Below are 12,055 nucleotides of genomic sequence, written 5' to 3'. Positions count from 1 at the left end.
AAGTGCTCTGATCAAGTGTAAGGTATGACAACTCGAAGCATCTACTGATCTGTTTTGATAAGAGTGCAACGTTGATGGAAATAGAGTAATCTGGAAAGACTAGGAGGAATAAGCAGGGAAATGTTGGCAATGCTCTCTTAAAAAAAAAAAAAAAAAAGTAAAAAGGATGACTGCTGTTTGGACTGGGAGTGAGGTTGTGATTCCTGTGTCTTTTGTTGCCCTACACGGTGTCATTGAGCAGCAGGCCTAGAAGATGAAGATAGCCAACTGTAACGCCATTTGGCAAAATATAAACGTCTGAATAAGACAGAATATCATCTAGACCAATGGTTCCCAACCCTGTCCTGGAGGACCACTAGGCCAATCGGGTTTTCAGGCTAGCCCTAATGAATATGCATGGAGCAGATTTACATGCCTCTCACTTCCATTATATGCAAATCTCTCTCATGCATATTCATTAGGGCTAGCCTGAAAACCCGATTGGCCCGGTGGTCCTCCAAGACAAGGTTGGGAACCAGTGATCTAGACAATGAAGGTTTGTAGTTTAGATAAAGTGGTCATAGTATTCGTAGTTTTTTTAAAAATCTTATCTGCCACCTCTTCAATTTTATTCCCAAACAGGTCATCTCCCTTACCAGAATCATTCAAAAGGCATTCTTCAACTGAAGTTTCCAGATCAGAAACTCTTAAGCCAGGCCAAAGAGCGCATTGCAATTGCCACTGCAGATGGTCAGAAAGAAACATCAAATGCATCAAAAGTTCCTCTACCAATATATTTTCTCACAGTGAACAAGTTCTTAGATAACTGTATATTGTATAATCCATTATAATATTTTAAACTGGAATCCACCTGGAGTTTTATAGATAAGTGAAATTCAAATGCTGAAATTAAACTACATAAGACCCTTTCCCCTAAACCTCCCCAATAGACCTGCCAATTCTGTACCGACGATTGCAAAATCAGTTTTATTGGTTTTGCGATCATTCCCCGACCCGATTCACTAAACGGCCCACCGCCCACTTAACAATCCGATCCAACCCATGTAAATTAGTAAAATCCCATGCAAAATAGCCAAGCGATTGAGTCTGGAGTTTGCATGCAAATCATTAGCATGCAAAAAAGAGAGTGAATCAATTGCTGTTTTAAAATCGGCCAGGAATCGGCCAACAGCGACTGAATCGCTATCTTTAGTAAATCTGAGCCCTAGTGGATCAGCTTCCTAGAAAACACCCCCAAGTTTGATCTGTGGCGAAAATGTTTAAGAATACCCCCTATCTGAAGAAACCCCACCCCTCTAGGCCATACCTTTTAAATCATTAACACCTGAGGGTCTGCCCTACCACCCTGACACACCCAAGAGGTTTTGGAACAATGATGGCCAGATGTAAAATATTTCAGTTACCAAAACCAAACAGGGATCCTACTTTGGTTTCAAATTACAGGCCTATCTCTTTATTAAATGTGGATGGTAAAGTGATTGCTAAAGTATTAGCAATAAGATTGGCAAAAGCTGAAACTTCCTTTTATTATTGATGTACACCAAACAGGATTTATTGCTAAAAGACATTCATCAAATAATACTAGACTAGCATTTCACTCATTAAATTTAGCAAAAAATATTAATGATCCAGCTTTTCTAGTATCTTTAGATGCAGAAAAAGCTTTTGATAGAGTGGAATGGAGTTTTATGTATCAAGCTTTAGAATGGTTTGGTATAGGCCCCGGTTTTATTAAAATGATTCAGACATTGTATAACTCTCCTGGTGCAAGATTATATATTAATAATAATTTATCAGATAGATTTAACTTGTGTAGGGGAGTTAGACAAGGATGTCCTTTGTCCCCCTTACTTTTTGATGTTGTTCTGGAACCCTTATTAATTGCAATTAATCAAACTAAGGAGATAAAAGGAATCCCATTCTCCAACTGGGAATTTAAACTTTCTGCTTATGCAGATGATTTTTATTATATTTAAGAGAACCGGGGAATACTATTCCATGTTTGCTTAATCTGTTAGAGAAATTCGGTAAATTTTCTGGATATAAAATTAATTGGAGTAAATCTGAAGTTCTTCCAATTAATGTTCATTGTACCAAAGGATTATTTGATTCATATTCATTTATCTGGAAAGATGATGGTTTAAAATACTTTGGAATTATTATCAAAAACACTATTGAAGATACAGTCAAAGAAAATGAAAAACTTTTATTAAGAAAAATAACAGAAATGTGTGAGCAAGGGAATCCTTTACATCTTTCTTGGTGGGGAAGAGTTCAAACAATTAAAATGATGATATTGCCTGTGGTTTGCTACCAAATGAGTATGATACCAATATTTTTTCAGGGGTCATTTTATAAAAAATTAAACAATCTTCTTACAAAATTTGTTTGGTTTGGGAAAAGACCCAGAATTGCTTTAGTATCATTACAAAGACCAATTGTGGAGGGAGGGGTAAATTTTCCAAATTTTTATAGGTACCATCAAGCCTATATTCTAAGACAGGGTATGTATTGGATCCTCCCAGATCTCATGGAGAATGTACCAGATTGGTTATATTTAGAATGGCGGCTCCTGTTCCCATTGCATTTAGAACATTTAATTAGTATAACAATGCCTAGAAGATACAAAGATAACAGAATTTTATTAGATACTTGGAAAACATTAAGATATATCAGTAATCTATCACCAGAACTAATAGCTAAATCACTAAATCAATCTATTTGGGTAAACTCCAGGATCAAGATTGGCGGATTTAAGATCGTCTGGAAACAATGGATAATTGCAGGTATACGGACATTGAATGATGTCATTTCAGAAGGATCAATGCTTAGTTTTTCACAATTGCAAAATAAATTCGGTTTAAATAAAACACAATATTTTAAATGGATGCAATTGAAGCAGGCCATTTAGGCAGGGTTCCCTGATTGGAAAGATCTTAATACTCAATATAGTCTGCAGGTTTTATGTTTCCAGGCGGATTTTTTGGGTCACCAAGCCGCAAAATGGTATAAATTGTTATATGGATTTTTAAATAAAAAAAAGAAAACTGGACTTAGGGATATTTGGAGTATTGAGATTGGACAGACAATTTCTGCTTCTCAATGGCCACGATTTTGGTCCTGGAGATTAAGGTCTACAAGGTCAGCATCTATGAATCAAACATGGATGTTCTTGTTACATAGAGTGTTATGGACCCCTACGCGCCTGCAAAAGATAGATAGTAGTAGATCCAATAGATGCTGGCATTGTAGAATAGAAGTAGGGACGTTAGATCATTTAATTTTTTTCTGTCCCTGTGTAAATGCCTTTTGGAATTTAATTTGGCCCCAAATTAATAAGTTATTAGAAAATCATGTAGGACTCTCATATGACACCATACTATTTGGCACTGCAATGAGAACTCAGAGTCCGATCTCAGCAAATAATAATAAGCTGCTATTAATATTGACAGGAGTCGCCATGCAACAAATAACTCAAAATTGGAAGGACTATACCAAATTAAATTATACATTCTGGTGGAACTCTGTCTGTCATATATACAAAATGGAAAAAGTAATAGCGTTACAACAAGGGAATCTTCATAATTTTAAGAAAATATGGCAACCATTGACTAATTATTCTACTGATCAGATTTCTTAGCACATTGGTAGTAGATATATAGGATTGGGGAGGGATTTGTATAATTTTTGGAAATAAGAATTGAAAAAAGGGGAGGGATTTATTATTTATGATATGATGTATTGATTGTAATTACAAATGTTATGTAATAATTAATTATATTATATGTGAATTAATTGCTGTAAGAATGGAAAATTAATAAATTTAAAATTTAAAAAAAAAAAGGTAACAAAAACAAACAAACCGTGACACAGCAAACAGAACTAGTCTGAAAGAACAATGGACAATATCAGGATAATTCTATAAATTAAGTACTAACATCTGCATGCACATTACACAAGTAAATGTTTAGAATATTAGCATAGGAATGTATATGTGCACATTTATGCAAGTATATGCCAATATGGTCTCTATCCACTATTCTATAAATACCCACTTAACATTATTATTATGTACTCGTACAAGGGAAATAAACAAGCCTGTTTATTCACAGGTTCAATACTCTTCACTGAAGTCTCTCAAATACAATCTCATGTTCAATAATCTGCCTCTGGCATAGCTACTCTCTTCCATATACAATGTCTTCATTACTCACAACCATATTTCAGCAACCAACCAAGGGATTCTGAGCCTACTTTGGCAGTCTTCTCTCTAGCAAGCACTCAGTTATGGAATTCCTTCACGCATAAGCTTCAGACTTCTCACTGAGCATACAAGGTCTGAGCTAGGGCCACCCTTCTTCCCAGAACTACGCCAGGTACTATAGCCTAAGTCAGGTCATCGGCAGGAGACCTCTGTCTTCAGGACCACTCTTAATCTACACTAACTCATAGTAATTAACACCATCCTGGCCAGAGCACCAACCTTCTGCCTCAGCCTCTGTGATGGCCATTTAGCACCACCTGCTTTAAGGAGGCCTAACTGCACCATCAGTAAAGGAGTAGTCTTAGGAACATCTGTCACTATACGACTCACTCCCTCACAGGGGGGTACACAAAGAGGTGAAGCATAGGAGGGTTCCCACATATTTATTTCTAAAATTTATATTCCGCCTATTAACTAGGTAGGTTACGAAATCTTCTGTTTCACATACATAAAAAAACAAATACAAAAAACTATTATAGCAAATCACACCCCATAATACACCTTAGCAAACAAAAAGGCTTTCAATTTCTTCTTAAAACTGCCTAAATTTTGAAGTGGACACAGTCTTACCGGCAGTTCATTCCATTTAATAGGACCAGCATATGATAATGTTGCTTTGGTTGTAAAACCAAGATGCTAGGAATTATTAGGAAAGAGGTGGAAAATAAGACCAAGAATATTATAATGCCTATGTATTGCTTGCTCCTTATTATGGTTTATGACAGGGGTGTCCAACCTTTGGCTTCCATGGGCCGCATTGGCCGAAAAAATTGTTTCTGGGGCCGCACAAACACTGCAGCAAGACAGAGGAGGGAGCCAGCAAGACGGTAAACACCCGGGGGCAGCAGAGGAAAACACTGCATCACCCTCAACCGGGGTCGCACAAAATACTTCACGGGGCCGCAGGTTGGACACCCCTGGTTTATGGTTTATTAATCTTGTTATACCGCTCGTTCATTTTACTGGTCGAAGCGGTTTACAGAATATAATAAAACAAATATAAAAAAGAACTCCATTATTAGATAGTATAGACCTAGCCCATATAAACAGCAAACATACTAAGAACATTCACTCTTACAAAAAGCATTCACTCCTAAGTAAAATCATACAAATACCATTGAGCTTTAAAATTTCACCAGATTGCTAACTGAAGATCTAGAGCATTCAGAATATATGAGTAATATCGGATTGATTTAAATCTTGCCCGAATGCTTCTTTTAAAAAATCCGTTGCAGCCCCACCTTGAGTATTGTGTTCAATTCTGGTATCATATCTCAAAAAAGATATAGCAGAATTAGAAAAGGTTCAAAGAAAAGCAACCAAACGATAAAGGGGATAAAACTCATAAGTAGAAGGGCTGAAGAGATTAGGTCTGTTAAACTGGGAAAACAAATGGCCAAAGTCTACAAAATCCTGAGTGGTGGTGGTGGTGAACGGGTAAAAGTGAATCAATTTTTTACTCTTTCAAAAAGTACAAAGATTAGGAGAAACTCAATGAAGTTACATGGATGTACCTTTTAAAACAAACAGAAGGAAAAACTTTTCACTCAACGATTAGTTAAGCTCTGGAACGCATTGCCACAGGATATAGTAACGGTGATTGCATATCTGGGTTTAAAAAAAGGTTTGGATGAGTTTCTGGAGGAAAGCTCCATAGTCTGCTAAATATGAGGAAAGCCACTGCTTGCCCTAACGGTAGAAGGGAATCTTGCTATTGTCTGGGACTCCATAACCTTGCTATTATTTGGATTTCTGCCATGTACTTGTGACCTGGATTTACCACTGATGGAAGAAAGATACTGGGCTAGATGGACTACTAGTCTGACCCACCATGGCTATTCTTAGTCTTATGTTCTATGCCTACTTTTCTTTATAGAACAGGATTCAACTATACGTCCTCAGACCACCTAATTGTAGACACTCTGTTATAGAATTGCCCCCTAGGTGGAGAGAACCCTGCTGTGCCTACTGTAGAGTCAGAAGGCCTGGTAGAAGGAAATGTTTAACTTACAGGTTCGACGTAAACATGGTTGATGAATTAAGCTAGGTATAAATGAAGACCCTCTTGGATGGTCCTCTGATTTACGATGATCTAAGAAATCACCCCAGGTTGGCTGTAACTAGAAATAAAAAGAAAAAAACCCCACATCAGAAATTACATTTACGTTACAAAGTACTAATGTATCCATTTGCATCTGTGTACTCAGTTTGCCTTAAATCTGAGGTTGGATGTTTTGCAGAAGACGCACAAAAATCCAATAGCAAATATGACCATTTTCAAAACATAAAAGCATCTATCATTTTATTTTGAAAATGGCCATTTGTACTTAGTGTGTTTATCTTTTGGAACCAATTAAAAAAAAATCAAAAAGAAAAGCCATTTTGGATGTACGAGGAGCTAGCATTTTTACTAGACTAGTTGCACAAACATCCCAACAGAGCAGTGGGGCATCTCAGGGGCCACAGCAGTGAACTTCATATAAAAATGTCCAGGTACACATCTCATTATAACCCCCTTATAGTGTATGGTGAGCCCTCCAAAACCCACCCAAAACCTACTGGATCTAATTGTACAACACACCAATAGCCCATATGACTGCAGGTGTCACCTTTATGTAGGTACAGTGGAATTTGGGTGGGAAGCTGCAGTGAGAACAGAATATGGCAACACTGATTGGTTTCCAATAAAAAGTGGCATTAGGCAAGGATGCATCTGGTCACCTTACTTGTTCAACCTTTACAGCAAAGCCATTTTCAGAAAAGCAAATTTGGAAGAAGAGAGCATTGGTTTCAAAGTTGGTGGCCAAAATATAAACAACTTGCGCTATGCAGATGATACAATGCTCATCACCATCAGCAAAGAAGACATACTGAACCGCAAGGTAATGGCAAAATAGAAATCACTAATGTATTGTAATGTAATACTGTATCTACTGAGAAAAGTCAAAGCTGAAAGTCATAACATGGGAATAAAACTAAGCATAAACAAGACAAAGATCATGAACACGGAAAATTATATAGATTTTGAGCTTGAAGGCAACAAAATAGAAGTTGTAAGGGATTTCAATCTCCTAGGCTTTTCGTAAACAAATAAGTAACTAGCAGAGAAGAAATACTCTGCAGAATAGCACTGGGTTGGTTCTTCAATGAAGGTTCTTGACAAAGTATTCAAAGGTAAGGAAATAACACTCCAAACAAAGATCAGACTTATCCATGCACTCATTCTCTCAGTGGTCAATTATGGATGCGAAAGTTGGACACTACGGAAACAAGATAGAAAGAAAATGGACTCATTTGAGCTTTGGTGCTGGAGAAGGATTTTATGCGTGCCGTGGACCGCCAGAACTAACAAATCGATTCTGGAAGAGTTCAAACCAGCTATGTCTCTCAAAGCCCAAATGATGAAGTTACAACTGTCTTATTTTTGTCACATCGTCAGAAGAGAAAGATCACTGGAGGAGGACATCATGTTTGGGAAGATTGAAGGAACCAGGCTAAGAGGGCTACCTGCAATCAAATGGCTGGACACATTGAAAGCAGCCGTGGGGACAACGTTGGAGGACCTTACCGGACTGGCACAAAACTGATTTCTTTTTAGATCTGTAATTCATCAAGTTGCTAGGACTCGAACACAAGTGCAGAAATAAAGAATTAAACAAAGACCTGTGTACATTTCAACAAATTAAATATTATTTAAGCGAATTAAAGAATTTTTTACAAGAGTAAATGGTTGTAACCTGTTTTTCTTGAAATTATGATGGCATGTTGTTGTTTTTTTTGGCAATCTCTCATTATTTTGCTATGACACGTCATTTGGGTATGTGGTCCTTTTATTTTTTTTGTCTATTTATGTATCATCCATAGCTATATTTCAGAAGACTGCATCATTCAGTGATGTACCTGGAGAAAGCAGATATGTATCTGGAACCAGAAGGTACCCCACTAGAATTCATATTATTCTCAGTGCGCACACCTCATTTCAGTTCACCAAACTGTCCAAATATACACAAACACTGTAACTGAACACAATTCCCAACACAGCAACTTGTTACTATTGAACATTAGGCAATAGAAAGCGTCCCCTAAACCCAGTCGAGGAAAATGTCTCCTATTCCATGGCTTTTTAATCTGCTCAGGGGTCTCTCATGAAGGATTTTGTCAAAAGCTTTCTGAAAATATAGAAACACTACATCAACTGGCTCATCTTTATCCACACTTATTTATAATTTCTTTAATGGACCAACATAATACATATTTTTGACAAGCTTTAGAAAGCAATACCTTCTTTTTAAAAATTATATATTTTGTGAACTTTTTGAATAACAATCACAATTGATAATAAAAAAAAATCAACTAATACAATAGGATGATAAAAGGATTATACTTAAGAACATAAGAACTGCCATCTCCGGATCAGACCTTCGGTCCATCAAGTCCGGCGATCCGCACATACGGAGGCCCAGCCAGGTGTACACCTGGCGTAATTTTAGTCACCCATATCCCTCTATGCCTCTCGTAAGGAGATGTGCATCTAGTTTGCTTTTAAATCTTAGAACGGTGGATTCCGCAATAATCTTCTCTGGGAGAGCATTCCAGGTGTCCACCACTCGTTGTGTGAAGCAGAACTTCCTGATATTTGTCCTGGACTTGTCCCCCCTTAGCTTCAGTCCATGTCCTCTTGTCCGTGTCACATTGGACATTATAAATAATTTTTTTTCCTGCTCTATTTTGTCGATTCCTTTCAGTATTTTGAAAGTCTCGATCATATCCCCTCGCAGTCTCCTTTTCTCAAGGGAGAATAATCCCAGTCTCTTAAGTCGTTCCTCATATTCCAAGTTCTCCATACCTTTTATTAGCTTTGTTGCTTGTCTCTGCACCCTCTCCAGCAGTTTTATATCCTTCTTTAGGTTGGGAAACCAATGTTGGACACAGCATTCCAAGCGTGGTCTGACCATTGCCCTATAAAGCGGCATTATAACTTTCTCCGATCTACTCGTGATTCCTTTCTTTATCATGCTAACATTCTATTTGCTTTCTTTGTTGCTGCCGCGCATTGGGCCGATGGTTTCAGGGTCCTATCTATCAGTACACCCAGGTCCTTTTCTTTTTCGCTCTTACCCAGAGTTGCACCTGATTCTATACTCTAACACCGGAAAATTCTGGCATCTCCTTTGTCTGTCTTTAAACATAGTTTCTAAAAACAGCTCATCTCCCTAAGCACTTGAAGACAAACACTGAGCTTTAACTAACAGTGGTACAGCTTCCACTTGCATTTTAAATATATCAAAAAATATTTCTTCACCATCTCCATAGCTGAAATTAGAGGAGATTTCAAAAAGTTCAAAACCTCAAGTTTTTCTTCCGCAGCTGATTTTCCATATATTCCATTTTCTTATGGAAGAACATCTTATCCTTTTACAAACTTTCATTAACCAGTAACATAGTCAATACCTTAGCTTCCAATGAGGCCAATCTATCAGCATGTTGGTCAAGAGTTTGAGCTTGCCACCAACAGTTCTAAATAATGAATTAATTTGAGGAAAAAGGGGAAGCAAGATGGCCACGGTGTAGTTAGGACGCCGACAATTTGTCTCCCTGCCAGGAAAAATTTTCTTCTTATCCGAGTTTATCAGAGATTATATCGATGCCTAAAAGGAGGGGGGAGAGCGGCTGCTACAGCCCGGCAACCCGAACTCACCCCACGACGGCAAGGGACGATGGACGGCTTCCTCACATCTTCGCCTCGGGGCAAACCAGCATTACTGAATCGAAGGGAGGTTTCGGTTTTTGGGAGTGAGGTGTCGCTTAGCCCAGCAGGACCACTCCCTCCCCAGCAGCCACGAGAAAGGGAAACTACGGTGGCTCAGAAGGGACAGGAAGCTACTTCCCTTTCTGAGCTGGAGAGCTCTCCGGCGTCCCTGGATTCTCGAGAGGCAGCAGAGGTGAATGGGAAGAGGGTAGAACTGACCATACCAGAAGGAGGACAGATCCCAGCGGTCCCCATACTGGAAAGGCCAGCAGAGTTCACATTGGAGTCTATCTAGAAGGCATTAGACTCCCTATACCAGTTATGTGTAGGAACGCTACCTCTAGTCAAAGAACAAGAGAAGAAAATGGAATCCTTAAAGGAAGGATGAAGAATCAGGGGTTCAAGGGATACAAAAATCTCAAGCTATCTTAATGCAAGATAGACAATTGTTAGTAAGGAAAGTTGAAAATATGGAAAACTATACTAAAATGCTAAATTTAAGAATACTCAACTTTCCTAAAGTACTGACAATGTCTCCTAGAGATTTATTTAATAAATTCCTTAAGGAAGTATTTAAATATCCTGATTCGGGACTTCCACCGTTACATAAAATATATTTCCTTCCAGTATCAAAGAAGGTTTCACAACCTGAGGTGTGATCCAGCGAACGTAATGGATTTAACAAGAATATTGGAAACTTCAGTGGATGAAGCCATCTCATACTCCATACTTATGGTGACTTTTGTCTTTCAACAAGACAAAGAGGCACTTCTTAGGCTGTTTTTTAGGCTTAAAGAGGTGACCTTTATGGATTCTAAGATCTCCATGTTCCCAGACGTTTCAAAACTAACTCAGACTAGAAGAAAAGGGTTCCTGCAATTGAGACAATCTGTACTGTCTTTGGATGCTAAATTTCAGCTTAGATATCCTTGTAAATGTTTGATCCTTTTGGACCAACATTCATATTTTTTTTTACCCTGTTCGGTTACGGTTTTTCCTAGAGGGGAAAGTAGTTGTCCCTCCCAGTACCCCCACGCGGACTTAGTCCTTAACTAGAAGATGTAACACCGCTTTGTTGTAGTAGTATTGTATATTTTTTTGATATTCATCAATTCCCATGATGTAATGTGAATTGTTTTTCTCATATTGTGAACTTTATTAGAGAGACTGTTTAATTTATAAGGAATTTAGTTTATTTTTAATTATGTGTTAATCTCTCTTTTCTTTATATATATATATATATATATATATATATATATATATATATATATATATATATAGTGGAACAGTATATTTATAAAATCAATAAATAATTTTTTTTTTTAAATTTGAGGAAAAAGATCCAAATACTTTATAACAATCAATTAAGAGTTAATACTACTTCCCAATTGGAGTCCATGATAAAAATGTAGGTTTTACTAGTTCCTGCAGCTCCAATATCCTCATGTAACTCCACTCCTAAAGTCTGCACATTGGCTACTTCTTACTCACTGCATAGCTTACAAGATACTACTTCTGGTCTTCAAAATTCTCCAATCTGATGACCACAATGTCCAACTACAAAGCCTTCAGGAAAGAATTGAAAACTATGCTAATTAAAGAAATTTGTCAATTAATCTAACTAAACCTTCCCGACTCCCCAGATCCTAATGCATTTTCCTACTATCAACCTTGTAATCTCCCTGGGAATGCCCAGGCCAATTCTTTTGTAAACCGCCTAGAACTGAAAGGTATTGGCGGGATAGAAGACACCAATGTAATATAATATGACCTTGGAATCAAGGACTATGTCCTCCAGTGGTTCCCTCCTTCCTTCACCAAAGAACCTAAACAGTCCTATTAGGGCCACACAAATTTAACCCCAAGCTTATCAAATACGGCATTCCCCAAGGTGCCCTTCTAGTCCCCTACTATTTAACCTCTACATCAGACCTGTTATCGATACAGCCCAGAAGTACAACATTAAAATCCACTCCTATGCCGATGACATCCAGCTGCTCCACCCACTAGGCGAAAATCAATCATCCCAAATTGCCAACCTC

General features: G+C 37.8%; 1 protein-coding gene across 2 annotated transcripts in view; it reads right to left on the bottom strand.

Moving 5' to 3' along the window:
- Positions 1-12,055, bottom strand: part of ATG2B (autophagy related 2B) — a 253,132-nt gene that overhangs the window by 180,342 nt on the left and 60,735 nt on the right. For both annotated transcript variants that reach the window (XM_033950876.1, XM_033950877.1), the window contains exon 10: positions 6,276-6,384. In XM_033950876.1, the coding sequence (XP_033806767.1) occupies positions 6,276-6,384 (109 nt within the window). The remainder of the gene's footprint in view (positions 1-6,275; positions 6,385-12,055) is intronic.

This window comes from Geotrypetes seraphini, chromosome 7, assembly GCF_902459505.1.
Source record: "Geotrypetes seraphini chromosome 7, aGeoSer1.1, whole genome shotgun sequence".
In the NCBI taxonomy this organism is placed as follows: domain Eukaryota; kingdom Metazoa; phylum Chordata; class Amphibia; order Gymnophiona; family Dermophiidae; genus Geotrypetes; species Geotrypetes seraphini.
The sequence above is the reverse complement of the archived record's forward strand: the minus strand, read 5'-3'. Positions and strand labels throughout refer to the sequence as shown.